General features: G+C 46.0%; 1 protein-coding gene and 1 pseudogene across 9 annotated transcripts in view; one reads left to right on the top strand and one right to left on the bottom strand.

Annotated features, from left to right (window-relative positions):
• LOC149361751 (monocarboxylate transporter 12-like) overlaps nt 1-15,088 on the top strand; it is a 52,801-nt gene extending 37,713 nt beyond the window's left edge. For 8 of the 9 annotated variants that reach the window (XM_089572788.1, XM_089572786.1, XM_089572783.1 and 5 more), the window contains 4 exons: nt 6,392-6,538; nt 11,027-11,170; nt 11,793-12,578; nt 14,871-15,088. In XM_089572788.1, coding sequence (XP_089428914.1) covers nt 6,421-6,538; nt 11,027-11,170; nt 11,793-12,578; nt 14,871-15,049 — 1,227 coding nt within the window. In that variant the 5' untranslated portion in view covers nt 6,392-6,420 and the 3' untranslated portion in view covers nt 15,050-15,088. The remainder of the gene's footprint in view (nt 1-6,391; nt 6,539-11,026; nt 11,171-11,792; nt 12,579-14,870) is intronic. The other variant, XM_089572787.1, reaches the window with a different exon arrangement.
• Nucleotides 7,083-8,303, bottom strand: LOC149361752 (uncharacterized; annotated as a pseudogene).
• Nucleotides 15,089-17,706: the final 2,618 nt, after the last annotated feature.

Genomic DNA, 17,706 nt, shown 5'->3' with positions numbered 1-17,706 from the left:
ACTCCCTCCGACTCTAAAACCAGCATCCCACCTTTGCATACGGCCCTCCCTGCCTCTAATGTCCCTACTACTTTCGTCCTTCTTGGTGACTTCAACTGCCCACACCCTGCATGGGGATACGACCGTACTTCAGCCTCCGGACGAAAACTCGACCGCTTCGCCAGTATTCATCACCTCACCCTCCTGAATGACACGTTCATGCCTACACGTCTAGGATGTGTAGCACAATCCGACACAAACACCGACCTTGCATGGATTCGCAGCGATCTCCGCGCTTCCTGGAGTAATACGGGTGACACGATGGGGAGTGATCACTGTATTCTTCAGATAACGCTCACGTCCCAGCGACCCTCCAGACCACCCGGAACACATCTACCTCCCACTATGCTCGTAGACTGGCCAAAGGCTCGGCCGGCCCTCGACTCCTTATCAGTCTCACTCGAGGACCCCGAAAAATGGTGTAGCGCCATTATGGAGACCGTCTCCCAACACACCAAACATATCCACCGATCTCCCGACTATCCATACATTGACACACACCTACTTGGGCTACGGAAACAACGTCGCCAGGCCATAAAAGCTTGGCGCAACTGTAAATCTAGCCACGCACTGAAAAGAAAAGTTGCTGAACTAACGCAAGCAGCCCAAGAATACGCTGACCAACTAGCCACGAACAACTGGCTTCAGCTCTGCGATGACATGGTCGAGAGACTCCACACTCCAAAAGTCTGGCACATTATGCGCACCCTACTTGGACAGGGTAAACCTCGTAACACACTTCAAAAGCTACAGTTGGCCCTCTCCATCTCACAAGAAGAGCTGGCTGAGCAAATCCGAAATCAATTTTACCCAGCCTCTACTTCTCCTGCCAGCTCCCCGTCATACCCTTACACCGAAGAAGAAGCAGACGAGCAAGGAATGAATTCCGACTTCACATTCGCCGAACTTCAGGCTGCTCTACGCTCCCTTAAGCGAAACACAGCACCCGGCCCAGATAAAATTACCTATGGTATACTACGTAACCTCCGATTCAGAACTAGACGAACTTATTCAGATCTTTAATACTGTTTGGCGCTCCGGGAAAATTCCCGCTGCGTGGAAAGAGGCACACGTAATTATGATTCCGAAACCAGGAAAATCCTCTGCGCTCATCACTAACCTCCGACCTATATCCATGACTTCTTGCCTAGGGAAGCTGATGGAGAAGATGGCCTTTACCCGCCTCGAATGGCACCTGCATACCAATCGCTGTCTTGCTCCCACTATGGTCGGATTCCGCGCCCAAGTATGCACACAAGACATTGGACGGTAAATCTATGAGGATTTGTACGCCTTCCCAAGCAGCGCACAGCTTCGAGTTTTGACCGGCGTGGATATCAAAAAGGCTTTTGATAATGTCGCCCACTCCGCAATTCTCACCAACCTGGCAGACACTCGCCCTGGGGTCCCCATGTTCAACTACATCAAAGACTTTCTTACAGACAGGACCCTCCGAATCATTGGCCCCGACGGCACACCTTCCGCCCCCTTTCCCCTCTCCGCAGGTACACCACAGGGATCCATTCTTTCACCTATGCTTTTCAACTTGGCAATGAAAGAACTGCCCCGAAAACTCGCTGAAATTCCTGGCCTACGCCACGCTAATATGCGGATGATATCTCTCTCTGGTCTACCACAGGAAACGCCGGCGAACTAGAATCCACTTTGCAGCAAGGCCTCGACGTCGTTCAGGAGCATGCACGCCGCATAGGTATGAGTTGTTCCGCCGAAAAGTCGGAATACATCGTGGTTTCTAACGCTCCTCAAAAAACCGCTTCTTCCTACCGCGAACTCATTCAACTCTCTCTCGCGCAAAACCCTATTCCCCGACGGAGCCACATCAAGATCCTTGGCTTCACTTTTCAACAAGATGGCAAGTGCAACGTGTGGCTTAGCCAACTGGCTTAGCAACGTGTGGCTTAGCCAACTGGCTTAGTAACGTGTGGATTAGCAACGTGTGGCTTAGCCAAAGGTATTAAGCTCGAATTCCACGTCTTAAATGAGCTTGCCAATTACTTGCGACACACATTTCGCCGCAATGGTAACGGTGCTTTCGTCAACAATCTGCTCCAGGAAGTGGACCTGATGCACTGTCAGTTCTCTTTTTTTTTTCAAGTTCGGCGCAGAAAAAAATCGCTGAATACTCTTTCTTGGAACCTACACTGAGAAGGTACTGTCGCGATAGAAAGAAATGCCAAAAGCGCGGCGCCTAATTCGAACACAAGTACGCTACAGACATGAATTCCAATTTCACAGTGCGTAGGCAAGATGCTGTTCACATTATTTTCTATCGCTCTTGTACATTTTCCTAATCCTCTTAACTTCGTCAGCGTTCTAGCAGGAAGGAAAAAGCAAGCGTCAGCGCAAACAGATTTCCAGGCAGTCCAACACGTGCAAAGCATGTGCGCAACTGGTCTTTTTTCAAGAGAAAGGGCGTTACGCGCAACTTCTCAATGGGAGGGGAGACAGGTCTGCCCGGTCAACTGTGGGGAGTCGCGGGAGACGGTGCTTTTCACTCGCGCTTGTAGCGCCCCTCTGCCAAGCACTGGTTCCCTCTGCGTGCCTTCCGGAGCGAAAGAAAGAGGGAGGTGACACGGAGCTGGAGTAGCCCAACACCACCTAGCCACCCGTACGGAAATGTCATATCTGGTCTGATATGAAAAAATCCAGATATGAACAAATAGGGAATTGGGCATATAAGGTCTTATATGAATATACGGGACCGTATTCACTAGACGCGCCTTTGTTCATTCCAAACCATCGAGCTGGCATGGCGGAGCTGCTTAATAGGAGCCCGCCATAGCCCTATTAAGCAGCCCGGTAACTTGAGACGCGAACCAGTCTGATTGAAGTTTTCCTCCTTTCTACGGAAGTTCTTCCATGCAATAAAGAAAAAAGAGCTGGCATGGCGGAGTGGTAGCGTGCTCGTCTCGCACACGGGAGACCTGGGCTCGATTCCCGACCTCGGCCAATTTCCTATTCAATTTTATTTATTTATCTGGTCTGACTAGAAAGGTTAATTAGGCTAATTGGTTAAGTAAGTCGCACTAACTTGGAGCTTCACTATACGATCCCTTTAATTGATTGCATGGATAGTAGCCAAAGTACAATTGGCCCCGTTTGAAATTCGCGCACTGTGACGTCACGACCGTTTCGACCAATTTTAAAGCGTGACATTTCTGTCGACAACTTCTGCTTACAACGATGAGGCATTAAAGGCTTCCGCCTTAATAAAGGATGTCTTGCTTCCCCGTGACGGCCGGTCTCAGAACTGGCATCTGAATATCGGCCGGCAGGGAAGGGTGGATTATGAAGGGAAGAAAAAGTTGAGGCGAAAAGAAACAGACCAACGCGCATAGTATCAAGAACAATTTGCAGTAGGTTTTTTACAAACTGTTCAGCTGTGGCACAACAGTCGGAGTAGAATGGCGAGCTTGGTCAGTACACCACGGATACTCGGCGGCGCGCAAAAGGCGATGGGTAAAAGATTTGCGTGTAGCTGTGGAGTTTTTCTCGTCTGCATTGTAAATGTTTTGCAGGCAACTCTAGATAGACGAATTTCCAAACGTTTTGTATTTTTTCTCTGACAATCATGCTAGAGCGTTCTAATCTTCATCCCTGTGCCGCAAGCAGCGCTGTATTATTTACGCTCCCGGACAAGAAATGGTTGTATGCTGCAGCGGTTTTGCAAACGTTTATTGTCTGGCATTACCGCAAACAATGCAGGTTTCCCATTCCTTCAGAACGACATAGTTTTGGGGAACAGCGCCCAAAGAAGGAACGTACACCGCACCACCGGCTTGATGGTTTGAGTATTCATCACGTTTGCAAAGGGGCTGAGTTCGATCCCCAATCGCTTGTTGTACAGTCGCGAGCAAAAAATATTAGCACAGATCATTGGGGATCAGAATTTGTATATCTCACCTCGCGGCGCTGCGGTACGCAGACCTGCCTAACGGGCCGTTTCCATGTTTGCAGCGTAGTGGGGGACGGCATGAAGTAAGCTTTATCAAGCGTGCACCGCCCGAGCGTTGAAGTGCCGACCCTACGTGACTGTGCTTGCGGCATTTATTTTGGCTCGGTTATCATAAGCAAAGATAGCCTCTTTTTATTACCTTTTTTTATGTCCGCGATGGTTTGTCAAAGGGAACTCGCGGGAACAATAGATGATAGCGCTGATTTAGCCAGTAATTTTGCTGTCCGTGGCAGTCCGCTGAACCCCCCTAATACTGTAGAATGGGAATGGCCCGGCGCTCTCGTTATCAGCCTCTTCGCCACCCGCAGCGCCACGCGTTGTCATTCAGGCGCTCCGGTGTTCCGTCGTGTGTGCTAATCTTTTTTACCCGCGACTGTACGTCCGGGACTCTATAATCTATCAATGTTCCTAAAAACTATGGTTTCGATCGCAACCAACTCGCTGGACTTGTAATCCACTTATTTAGACCCAGTCAGGAAGGTTCAGTTCGTCAGGAAGGTTCGAAGTCTACTCAAGATAGAAAGCGCGTATATGCATGTATTAGTGCATTTAAATCATAGCAAAGCTGAAGGTGATTTATAGCACTGTACTTTAATTCACCTTAATTAAACACCGGTATGTAATAGCAGTCCAACTTGATTGAAGCCTCAATCATACAAAGCTTAGTACCTTGTTGTGCGTTGTGTTTCACCATCTTAATTAACCAATAATATCATGTTTGACACAAAGTTAATTATTTAAGTTCGGAAGTATATGGCACAAGCATCCCATATATGAGGTAGAATATGTTCCATATCTGCGAGATTGTTTCCATATAAGGATTTGAAGGTCCCCATATAAAGAAAGAGCATTTATATAAGGACGCAAATACGACTATATATAGCAGTATATGGCAGTATATAAGGTACCTTATGGCCGTATCTGCCCGTATTTGTGGTCTTATACGCCCATACATAGCAGTATATGGCGGCATATCAGGTTTCCCGTGGTCATATCTGGCCGTATATACGGCCATATATGGACCTATTCAACTGTATATGATCCCATATATGAGTACATACCGCCATATATAAAATATATCTGGCCCATATCTGCCATTTTCGTAAGGGGTGTCTTCGTTCACTCCCATCTTCCTCCCTTCCCGTTACAGCGAGGTTTAGGTGTCCACCGAGATATGAGAGACAGATACATTTCCTTTCCTCAACAACCAATTTACCGACGAGCAACGCGTAGAACCTTTCCTCAAAAAGCGTTGCATTCAAAGGGCAACGCGTCACGCCGAACAGGTGGTGGTGTTCCGTGGACTCCCTGGCAGCGCTACAACACGCTGTCACGTTCCACTCCTAAGACGAAGCTTAAGCATAATTAATTTGCAGTTAATTAATGCACCAACAGAATGTGAAGTGAACAGTCGCGTAGCAGAATGCAGCATTCAGGCTTTTGCCTTTCACCACTTTAGCTGCTAAAGTTCCTCGTAATTTTTTGCGTAATAAATGAGTCACCGCTGTGTCTACGGTCAGCCACCACTCACGGAAAAATGTTCCTTACCCTACTGAGCGAGAGATGGCGTTGCTGAGGCGGTGGAAAAGCGGACCCTCGAGACCACCCCAGAACAGCAGAAAAGCGACACATTGCTGCCTTTGGCGATGCTCAGTTAGGAGATAGCTGGAGGGTGCCCTTACAAATAGCCGTTAAGTAGACGATCGTGTTTATATTTTGCTCATCACTGGCCACTGCAAAGGTTGCAACGCTTGAAGACGAGCAGTTTTTTTATTACTTCCGAAGAGTTAGCCTTGTAACTCTTACCGAAAATCAGTTTTGGTACTTTGTAACATACTAAGCGAGGCGCGCCGTTTACAGTAACTTATAAGGGACTTGGTGCACCTCGCGAATGAAAACCGGCAGAAATTTTTTTTTCTTCATGGCCACTTTCCGGTGGTGCTACTAGGGGTCCCAGATATGAAGCAAGAAAAACAATTTTTCTCTAGGACATGTATAGCTAAACTAGAAGAAAAAAAGTATGTTTTCTTTTCATAGCCGGGGTCCCTAGTAGCGCCACCGGAAAGTGGCCGTGAAGAAAAAAAAATTTCATGTGTTTTTTTTTTCGCGAGGTTCACCAAGCCTTTTATATATTAGCATAAGCGGAGCACCTCTCTTAGGATGATCTACGCCTTCCATATTTAAAGTTATAGAACAAGGACAACCTCAAAATTGAAGGACTTTTCACGCAATCCCACAAGGCGGCACTAGGAGTACAGTTTGTAGCTCCTGTAGATGTAGATCCACACATTCTTAGGGTTGTGTGCACGTGAAATCACGGTAAGGGCGGTGAGCCGCAGAACCTCTGCATGTGTTCTAAAATGTTATCTCATGCAGGGGCATGTGCAGTGGCCAGCTGCTTTGCAATGGCGGTGAGACGTTCTTCAGGGTTCCTCTTCGTCGCCATACAGGATACCTTCCAGACAAACAAGAGCGATGGCTCTTGGCCAATTATGGTCACATGCGCTGTCATGTACCTTGCTGGTAAGGAAAAAGCTGCCGTTTTCTCCATTTAAAAAAATGCGGCGCGGTTTTAAAGTAGTTCAACCAGGTAGAAGTGTGAAAGCATGTGTTAAGCGCGGCTGGGTCACGGTTTTGAATTCGTGAGTTTTCGGCACGTATGTCCGGGATATTAATTCAACAGTAGTATTAGCTGATGAAGAAGGCTATGTGCAATGCAAAGAGTGGGAATGTGTTGGAATTTAACATAAGGCATGATTGGCTCTTCCAGTGGCCAGTGAAACTGATCTGTTGGCGCCGCCACGGATTCAAATTCCAGTAGCGATAATATTGAGGCGAATGCCTGTCTTGGCTCATGAATGTCGTGGACGGGAAAGTTGCAGGCACAGGCTGTACTTAACGTGACCGCTTGAACTGTCAGTCGTAAGAATAGAAAGAAAATTGGGGTATAGGTGGGAATCGAACCCGGGCCGACATCGTACGGGACGGGGACGCTTCCACACCGCCACGAAACTTTTTTTTTCAACATTGTATTTATTACAAAGATGCGATGATTTATGTGCATGAGCTATCTACAAACATTAAAAGCACAGTGGCAAAAGACCACACGCATGTAACAAACCACGAGAAAAGAGCGAATTCGGAGAACATAGCTAAGACATCATAATACGGCCCATCTAAGCTGGCCGGCTGGCTTGATAGCTGGCTGGCTGCCACATAGCCATGTGTCGTGAAATCAGATAACCTTCGTTTGGTTACTTCTAATAGCCTAAAATCTATTTTTTCTGCATTGTCATTAAATGCCAATGCTTTGAATAAATCAGCCCCGCTGCTTTCAACTGAAGGGTGAAGCCCTTATCAGAAAAATATCCAGTGTTCAGCCGTTTCCTCCTGCTCTCCCCACGCACCGCATAACTTGTAAATCTCGTGGTATCAGACCTGATACCACGAGATACCACGCGGTCTTAGTCCGCGAAACTACCGTCCTAGTCTCGAACAGCAGAGAGCTTCCCCTACAATTATCTTTGATATTTTCTTTGGCAATTTCCTGCTTAAACATTCGGTATGTTTCCAGTGCCGGTTTCCTCAGCACCCGTGTTTTACACAGACCCCTCTCGGTTTATTTATTCTTTTTCTTAACCGATAATTGCTGATTTCTCCGGAAATACCTGCCGAGACATGTGCTTGTCAGTTTTTTATTTCGCTTTCTCAATTTTGTGTGGCCATTCCTCATGCACAAGTGACTTAAAACTTTCCTAACTTACTGATTTTCTCCATTTTTTCTGAATCGGTCTCTCCTCTCGAACGACGCCCATCCCATATCAATCTGTACTCCTTGATTTGTACTGCCACGCGCTACCAAAACAAGACTTTCTACGCCATGTTGTTTGATTGCTGACTTTGCTTGAACATCTGGTCTCCTGCACACAGGACAGCATTTCCGAAAGACAAACTAGGAACAATCACCCTTTTCCAGATCCCTGTTACCCCCTCGTGCCTTTTGAAATTCCGCGATCCCCTATTTTTTATGATAGCTGCATTAATACTAACTATTGTCATCAAACATTCTTCATGCTATGTCTGATGTTCAGCACGTTATATATCCACATTCCAAGATACTTGTACTTATCCACTACCTATAGCGTGATCTCCTGTATTCTATGCTCGCCGCCCTCTTCATTAAATGCCGGGATTGCTGATTTTTCTTACTAAACCTCAAACCTAATCTATCTATCTCTGTACCACGGATGTCTACGTGCTTCTGTAAATCTTGCTTGTTGTCAGCCATTATCCCTATATCATCCGCGTAATGACTGTTTAAAACATTCGCCCAGCTTGAAAAAAGAAACGTTGAAGCTGAGTCCGCTCTTCTCTGCTTTTGTCTCTAACCCTTGTAGGTACAACATGAACAGCGAAAGTGACAGAGGATATCTTTGCCTAAGCCCCCGCTGTATCTCTATAGGCTCTGATACATTGGTTGGTTGGTTTATGGGCTTTAACGTCCCAAAGCGACTAAGGCTATGAGAGACGCCGTAGTGGAGGGCTCCGGAAATTTCGACCACATGGGGCTCTTTAACGTGCACTGACATCGCACAGTACACGGGCCTCTAGAATTTCTCCTCTAAAGAAATTCTAGCCGCCGCGGCCGGGATCGAACCCGCGTCTTTCGGGACAGCAGCCGAGCACCATAACCGCTGAGCCACCGCGGCGGCTGATACATTTTCTCATTTTATAAGCAATTCGTTACTTCCGTATATGTCTTCTAAAAGCACAAATACTCAATCTTCCACATCTAAGATGCCCCGCATGTCCCATAAATCATCTTGAATAACGCTGTTAGGGCACCCGTACGACGTCGTGCAGTCGTAGCGCCATCATACTGAACCCGCTGAATACCCCCCTCGCAATGTTTGGTGCTGGCCCAACACATGGCGCGGGTTGCGGACCACGCGCAGCTTTCGCATTTCCGCACGAAAAAGTAGATACGTCATCATCGTCATCATCATTTATTAACCCTTAAGGGTCCCGTTAGGGAGAATACATAAAGGGGGGGGGGGGGGGGGGAAGGTGGTACAGGGTTGTTCAGCAGTCATACAAGAATATAAATATAGAAGGAATATAAATATAGAAGGAAAATAGAAATACCGAAAAATATAGAAAATATAAAAAAAATATAACCATATCAACTGGTTAATATATTTATGGCTTGGCCAAGTTAACTGAAGGCCAAGCTTCACACAAAATGGGTCAGCCGGTTCACCGCGTGAAGTAGTTGGTTTAGTTAATGGGGTTTAACGTCCCAAAGCGACTAAGGCTATGAGAGACGCCGTAGTGGAGGGCTCCGGAAATTTCGACCACCTGGGGTTCTTTTACGTGCACTGACATCGCACAGTACACGTGCCTCTAGAATTTCTCCTCCAAAGAAATTCAACCGCCGCGGCCGGGATCGAACCCGCGTCTTTCGGGTCAGCAGCCGAGCACCATACCCACTGAGCCACCGCGGCGGCGTGAACTAGCGCTTTCCCACTACAATAGTGCTTATTATTTCCTTATTGATATTCAAAATAAACTTATTGCGTGTAGCCTGAAACGTGTACAACTCCACGCATATGTTTAGTCACGATAACGGGATAATAGAAAGGTTCCATGAAGGTGTTCAATTAAGCGTGATTGATTAAGCATCGTTACAGGCTTTCTAGAGGTATCAATATCGGAAAAAAGCGAGATTTGGGCAATAGAATATATGGCTACAGGCCAGCAATTATTTACAGCCATTTTGGTAAGAAACCACGAAACAATTATAAATTCTGCCTTGCACAAATGCGAAGAAGAGAAGTCAAAATCGAAAATCGCTAATTGGGGCATTGAAATTAAAATAGATCGCACATCATGCGCCCTACCCAGCATTGTAGACGACCTGCACCTGCCAGGCAAGGTGCGGTGCAGAAACGGGAGCTAGAATGAGCGCACACTAGAAATGAAAACAGCAAAAGTTAGTGGGGTATAACTTCACCGCGATGACGGTGAGAGAGAAAATGCACTAACTCAGGACTTTTACACAGAACAAACGTTCTGTCTTATACAAGTCTACACATATGTTTAGTCACCAGGACGCGATGATAGAAAGGTTGCATGATGATGTTCAATTAAGTGCGATGGAATAAACATAGTTGAAGGCTTCTAAGAGGTATCTACAATGGGGAAATTAAGCGCGAGTTAGGCAGTAGAAAGTATGCCTACGTGCCGGCAATTACATAGGGTCGTCCATTATTTGTAGACCATGCTAGGATTAGCGCGCACTTGAAATGAGAACTGGAAAAGTTGGTAAGGAAGAGCTGAGATTTCGCGGTTAGCCAGTGATAATGAGGGCTTACTAATGCATGCTGTACCCCCTTTGTCAATGTGATATGCCTCTACTATTTCCCTTACTATCTGATCCTTATCTGATGATGCAGTGTTTTTTTGTTTTGTTTTGTTTAGTGTTTGGCGGGAATGCTATATATGTACACATGTGCGTAATAAATCGTCAGTTGAAAGTCAGCGCTCGTGTTGTCGTGTTTGTTCCGTCCTCGTGTTTTTTCCGCGCTGTTTTACCATGGATAGTAATAACCAACTTGCCCACATTTCTGTACTTCTAAATCTCCTTTTGCCTTGCCTCGTGGGCAATAGTTGTATTGCCTAAAAAATGAATAAATAAATAATAAAATAAATTTATCAAGTGAAGCTCTCATTTCAGAGTTTTCTACCTTTCATGCCAGCAAATTCTATCGACCTTTAAAATAAAGTACCGCTGACAAGCTGCCGCCCTTGCGAACGGCCCAGTCTTCCGTAATCGCATAAAATAAATCTCGAGAGCTAGATTTTTGAGAAAAATTTCTGGCTATTAGTCTAATAGTTCTCTTTTTTACTTGTCTTCCGACATTTATTAACTGTGGTGTTTGGATTTTTAAAAATTCTGGATGTGGGGATTTCACTATGTACATACAGAAGTTTTAATGCTTTTGGTTCTAGGGTTGATAACCGGTCCCGTGGCTCATAAATTCACTGCGCGGCCAGTGATCATAGCGGGAGCAGCTACTTCAAGCATTGGCGCCATCGTCAGCTACTTTGCCGCAAGCATTGAAGTCATGACGTTTACATTGGGCGTTGTACACGGTAAGACCCGAAATGCAGCGCAACTCTGCAACAAAATTATAAAATCCGAAGTATGGATGTTAACATACGCGAACAACACAAAGGCAATGAGGGCCGCCGTAGTGTGGGGGTCGACGTTCGTTTATACGAGCTGCGGTTCTTCTCCAGGCGCAGTCATCGCAAAGCATACGGACATTTTTATGCTTCTCCTCCATGAAATTACGGCCACCGCTGCTCAAAAGAACCTGCGACCTTGAAATAACCAGTCGAACGCAAAAGCCATAAAGGCACAGCGGAGGGCCCGCTGCAATAAAAAAGGTTGTGTAAAAATTAGTATTGCTTGAATAACAGATCAGGTATGACCAGTTTTAGTTTAAAAGCAATTAGACAAAATATCTTTATGAAATAAAATGTACACTACTAATTTGCTTTCGTTATTTTTTAGCTTACCGCTTGCATCGTTCAATGTAGGGACAAAATATTCCTGCATTACCTCCTCAACTTCAGTCAGTGGATTGCTGTTTGTGTAGTGGGCTACATTATTAAAACGGACCGCGCTGCTATAAAAGTCTTTTATCTGCTGTTATCTCAATTAGGAACTTTATCTCACTATGCTTATTTTGCTATAAATTCTCTATCGCAGCCATCGGCGGCGGAATGGTGTTCATAGTTGCACCCACATTCATCAACGAGCACTTCGACAAACACAAGGGTCTCGCCATGGGCATCAACTACACGGGCGTAACCATGGGCCTGCTCGTGTTTCCCAAGCTGCTCGAGTACCTCGCCGGAATTTACGGCTTGCGCGGCTCTCTTCTTATCTTCGGAGCCGTTCTCATGAACGGTTTAGCATTCAGCCTCTTTCCACGTACTCCGAGGTGGAGATATAGCAGGAACCACAACCAAGGGATAACCCGAAACTCAACGGAGTCGAGCAATGAAGAAAGAGCCCGAACGCTGCAGTATGGGCTGGCAGTCTTAAAGAACCCTATTTTTTATCTCATCGTGTACAGCTTCAACGCCTACAGCCTGGTCTTTGAGTGTTACATATCGCTTTTTGTCGACTTCGCCATCGACCGAGGAGTACCTGTGTCCAGCGCAGTAACAGTGTCATCAGTGGGAGCCATTGCCGAAATCGCAGGGAGATTCGTTATCCCAGTCGCTGTTGATCGTGGCTTACTTGGGAACAAAGCCGCCATAGTGATTTTATTGAGCGCAGAAGGCATTCTCCTTATTCTACTGCCAGTAATCCCCACTCACGTTCTAATATTTGCCGCAGAGTTGGTTATAGCTTTTCTTGTCGGCACTGGCATGGTCCTTTTTCCCATGCTTCTGGCGTCCTATTTTGGACACGAAAGATTGTCCATGTCGTTTGGCATCGTCATCGCTACTGCAGGAATGCTGTCATTTGTGAAGCCTTCGCTCATAGGTATGTACCTCATTTGTTTCAATGTTATACCTTGAAAGACTTTAACACGCAGGAAGCAGCAATAAGAAGGGTCGAGAGCGCTATCCAAAGCTCTAACAAGACAATTTTTTTTTTTTTTTGGGCTCAAGCAAAGAAAAAATTTTTCGTGTCGAAGTGCTGCCTAGCGGACTGAAACACCCTCTAGAGCATTGTACATCTATTTTGTGCTGTCAAGAATCCCATGTTACCGCTATTTATTTACCTTGAATTCACGCGCGAGGTATTTTGCCAGTAGTGCTCAAATAATTCATTTTCTGGACGCACTATGGTGAGGAAACAACCCTGTGAGGAACTCTACTAGGAAGCAAACACTAAATTCATAGCCACGCGGATTTCTAGATGACGAGCACGTAATAAGTATAACAAATTCCTAGAAATACAGTTCCCGTATTACCAAACAATCAAAACGGCAAATTTTTTACTCTAAGTTGCTCCTGCGTCCAGGAGCAATGGCGCACAACATGTTTTCGCAGTGATTGCAATATCCTGTTTTCAGGCATATGCAGGAGATTTTCAGACGGCAGACGACTTCCAATGATAGGCCGCCACAATATTGCGGTCGGCAAGGCTACGAGGCTAACAGTGAGCCATCCGGCCACCATAGCATATTGAGCACGTAAACACAGGATATTCGAGAATTTTTCCTATAAGCCTGTTTTGTAGATAACGTTGCAATCTACGACTTGCCAATTCACAGCGGGCCCTTCTTACCAAGAGTATATCGATATTCACAGGAAATGCTACATTTTGGCCTCGCAATGGTCACGCGTTCCCTATTAGTGTGCGTAGGACCCATTGCAGGGAATAAAAACCAGTGACGTCATAGCCAAACCTTCCACTGTATTATACATCACATCAACCGAGGTCTACTGCTGATAGCCTTTGGTGATGCATAGATACAAATGTGAACGAAAATCGCAGGAAATTTTAGAAACGATGATCTATTAATTGTAGCGCGAGCAGAACGAAGTGTAAAGACAGATGTATACCAAACAGGTTCTGTCTTTGTTCCTCCTGTTCGTTGTACTTATCATAAGTCATCTTTACCGACTCGCCCTAGTTTCCACTCATGTAAACTATGGGAACCACTGAACGACGCACCACTTTTCCACGTCCATAGAACGTCATCTCTAAAACGAATTAAAAACGGCAATTCACTGCACCTGAAAAGCGTTGGTTTTAACGAGAAGTAAAGTGGTGACCGTTTTTGGTACGCGGCAACATCCAGTCAAGAAATATAACGAAGAGATAATAGAAAGCTCCAGAGCCGCAGTCTACTAAATAGAAGGGTCGTATATATGCCGTAATTTATATGTTTGTTCTAGTCAGGACTGCGCACAGCTTTCAGCTGTAGTGGCTTCCTGGCTTTGCCGGTCTGGCACTGAGCTTATAGACTCCGAGCGAATACTGGCCGCATTTCGATGCAGGTTAAATGTGAAAACTCCAGGATGTAGTGTGTTTTTAGCGAATGTGGAAGAATCCGAGGACGTCCCGCAGCTCTTAACAACGGCGCCATGTTGCGCGTCCCGATTCGGAATGTTAAGCTGCAGTGCACAGCAATGTACAGAGCAATGTACTCAGCAGACTGTGTTGAAAGATTATGTTACCGTTTTGTCCTGCGCCCGAAAAGGGGGCATGAACGATTTCTTGAGGCGTGGTTAGGCACCTCGTCGTTTTGGAAGCAATTATGTTTGTGTGAAGATCAAATAAAATTTTATTTTCCGGTTATTACAGCTTCAAGCCAGAGAAGGAGATATAATTTTGTTACAGAGAAGGAGATATGTTACAGAGAAGGAGATATAATTTGTGTGGAGCAAAAAAGTAACTCCCTTTCGAGGACTGTTTTCTGATAGTCTGTGCTGCAACGAATGATTTATTAAGGGCAACTAAAAGCCAACGAGAAGTAAGAAACACTGCGCACCAACCGCAAACTTTTGAGAAGATGTAAATGTCGTCGTTTATGGAGTGGACAAAGGAGCCCGATATCTTTTTAGTAGTGTAATTCTAAGCAGGTGGCATTTCACTGAAAACAAAAGCTTAGGTTCAAAGGTGGTACGGCCGAGCTAGAGACAACAAATTTCTTAATCTCATGTCTATATTATTCTCCAGTGGGTACTGGACGGCCTGTAGTTAGACTTAAACTAATCGTCTTCATATTGTTTGCCACTAAGTCTACTCACTGCTTTTTTTTTTAAATCATGGCTAGAAAGCTTTCTCGCTGGTGTTCTACAGCGCAGGATCCTCTTTTTGCAGGTTACTTCAGAGACACAATTGGAGCCTACGATTGGCTGCTCGTGATTTGTGGAACTCTCAACCTTGTCGGCACCGGTGTCTGGGTTTGCGTTCTGACGTTGGAGTTGAAGCATCGGAAGAACCTGAAGGTCCAAACAGCAGATCATCCCAGCAAAACCACAGTGATCCTGGAATCATAGAAGGCTAATAAAAACCCAATATTTAGGCGATAGAGCATATCTAATGATTTGAAATTTACAACTTTCGCATTGCCGACCACTTACCTTGTGCGCTGTGACTTACGTCTACTACACGCAATGGCAGCCGAAATCTTTCAGAGCTCTGGGTCGAAGAGACTGAGCGCAAAATTTTAATGAATATCGTTTGGGAACGGCAACTGTTGACCTTTAACGCGAGCTTCACTTTTGACGATTCATGAGCATTAGAGGCGCGTCAGTGCGCATCCTACCAGTTTACAACACTGGATCAGGTGTAGTTTCTACTGCAGCCCAGTTTAGAGAACCTGAAATGGATGGCCCAGCCGAAAAAAATTATCATTGTAATTTGCCATCGAAGGACGAAAACAGAAAACGAAGGTGAAACAAGTGCTCACTGTTTTCAATGTGCATCTTTCGTTCTGATTATCCGTGCGAGGCACACATGTTAATAGCCTGGTTGTGTTGCGTAATGTTCCAAAATTTACCGAAATACTGTTGCTGGTCGGAAAAATTTGTGTAAAGCATTAAAGTTAGTCACCAGCGTTGATGACCGCTCATAACTCAAGTAATTGTTCGGGAAGAAAATCACAGCAAGGTCCTCTTTTTAATGCTGGTTGAATTTTATCGGCTCTTTATACATTAGCCTTCGCCAAAGTCCAAGGATTCTTTTTGGCCATTTTCATAGGCACAGCTGTCACATAATTCGGAGGGGCGAGAGCCCGCGGAGCGCAGAAGCAATCTCACCAGTGCGAGCCGTGTAGAGAATTCCAGAACAGTGGAAAAAGCAAACTACGGGGAGCGCATAAGTATGCTTGTTGCTATCCTCTCTACTTGGCTCGCCGGGGCGACGCCACAGGAAAAATGCTCACGCCCGCCGTCGAGCAATAGAGAACTGGAGTAAGTGCTACTCATTGTCGATTGAGAGGGCGTAGCCATGAGTGCGCAGTTTGATGCCCGCTCGACTTAGCACGCGCGCCTGCGGCGGCGGATCAGAAGTGAGCACTGATCTCCACTAGGTGGCTGGATGCCGCATTCCCGCTTTCAGAGACGAGCGCGAGTGAACCCATCGTAAGTTGGACGGCTTGTCCCGGAAGTGGGGTGTCTGCTGTGTATTTCAATGCAAAAAGTCACGTCTTTCGCCCTTTCGTTCTCAGTTTTTTGCGCTGTTCTCGTGTAATGTCTGCTGTTATATGAAAGGAACAAGCAAGCTGAACGCGAGAAATGTGAGCATTGTGTCCAGAACCCTGTAATTTTAGAGAAACCGAAGAAAACAGGCATGCAGGTCTCACCCTGCCGCGGTAACGGAGTACGTGCATTAAACACTATGTTCTTGTCTGGTTCTTGCCTTCCGAGCGTGAAGGAGAAGTAGTGGAATGACGATGAGGCTAGGTCATTTTAAAACCGAATTTTCGTGTAGCAAAGAAAAGGCACAGCGCGAGAGGAACGACTGAGAAGAAAGACGGATGCTACAGTGCGCGTGAGAAGCGCTGTTAGAAGTCAACTGCACCAAGCACCACGAATAAAAACCCATTAAGGCTTAACTTGCTACAATACGAAACGGTACATGACACGCTAAGTCGAAAAAGCAGTACCATACCTTTTAGAGGTGGTAATGCGAACCAACCGAACACCGTCGACACCTCACCAGATATTAGCTTAGCTCTCGCTCCGGTTTTGTCTAAACATAATTCGGTAAAATGGTCACTGCAAAGACAGCTGCCTGATGAAGGTTTCCATCTATTCTTTCTGAAATTTATCCCCCACTGATAGCATAACTTGGCCTTGAGCGCAGGAACGTGCATCACAGTAAACAGTGGTGTTGGCGACGGCAGCGACGGGACGACACAGAGCTGAGCAGACGAGATTCAGTGCTCGCGATTCAGTGGTCGCGAACTAAGTCCGAGGAGAGAAATTGAGGGACGCAGGGTGTGTAATGGACAATCTCCTAGCCAGCAGCGCGGTTTTGTGCGTCCTGTGAATCGTTCTTTGTGGACAGAACTAGCGAAGAGGGCACGGCGACGATAACAGGAACGCGCAACGCAAGCTGTGAAGAAGAGAGAAAAAGGGTGATAGCTACTGCTGTAAAGAGACCGTTCCTTGACAGCGCACAGACAGTGCCTCGACAAAAGATCAGCGACCTCCACCGTGCAAATCGCTTCAGGGTCTTATCGCTGCAGGCTGCCGTCTTACCTAAATGTTAAGATGTTGTGGAGCTTTGACCTGGCTTTTGGCCGATTCAGCAGTTACATGTATAGAGCAGCTGAGGGCCAGTTTTGTCTGCACTCTCGGAACTTGAGGGCTTGGGAGATAATGGCCTCCTCAGTGGACCGCCGGGCGGTCAGGGAAGGCAGATTCCCTGAGGAAGCATCGCTGAAGGCTTCTCTGTTTTGATCAGGTTAGTCCTTTCTCCTCGAGCGCAGGTGGCAATAGTTATGCGCGGTGCAGTCGCCTTTATGAGTACTTGTATAAATTATGTCTCTTTTCTTTGGGGCATTGCTTTTATACCGGGCCAGGCATATGGCCACGTATATTGATTTTGCTTTAAACAAACTGCATAGCTGTCGAAGCGCGCACAGGTGTGCAATAGTTTATATTGCTATGAAAATTGTTGCCGCGATCGATATGAACATCTTAAAAGT

The sequence above is a fragment of the Amblyomma mixtum genome, chromosome 2 (assembly GCF_055824585.1).
Source record: "Amblyomma mixtum isolate Tamu chromosome 2, ASM5582458v1, whole genome shotgun sequence".
NCBI classification, from domain to species: domain Eukaryota; kingdom Metazoa; phylum Arthropoda; class Arachnida; order Ixodida; family Ixodidae; genus Amblyomma; species Amblyomma mixtum.
This window is presented reverse-complemented; position numbering and strand designations above follow the sequence as displayed.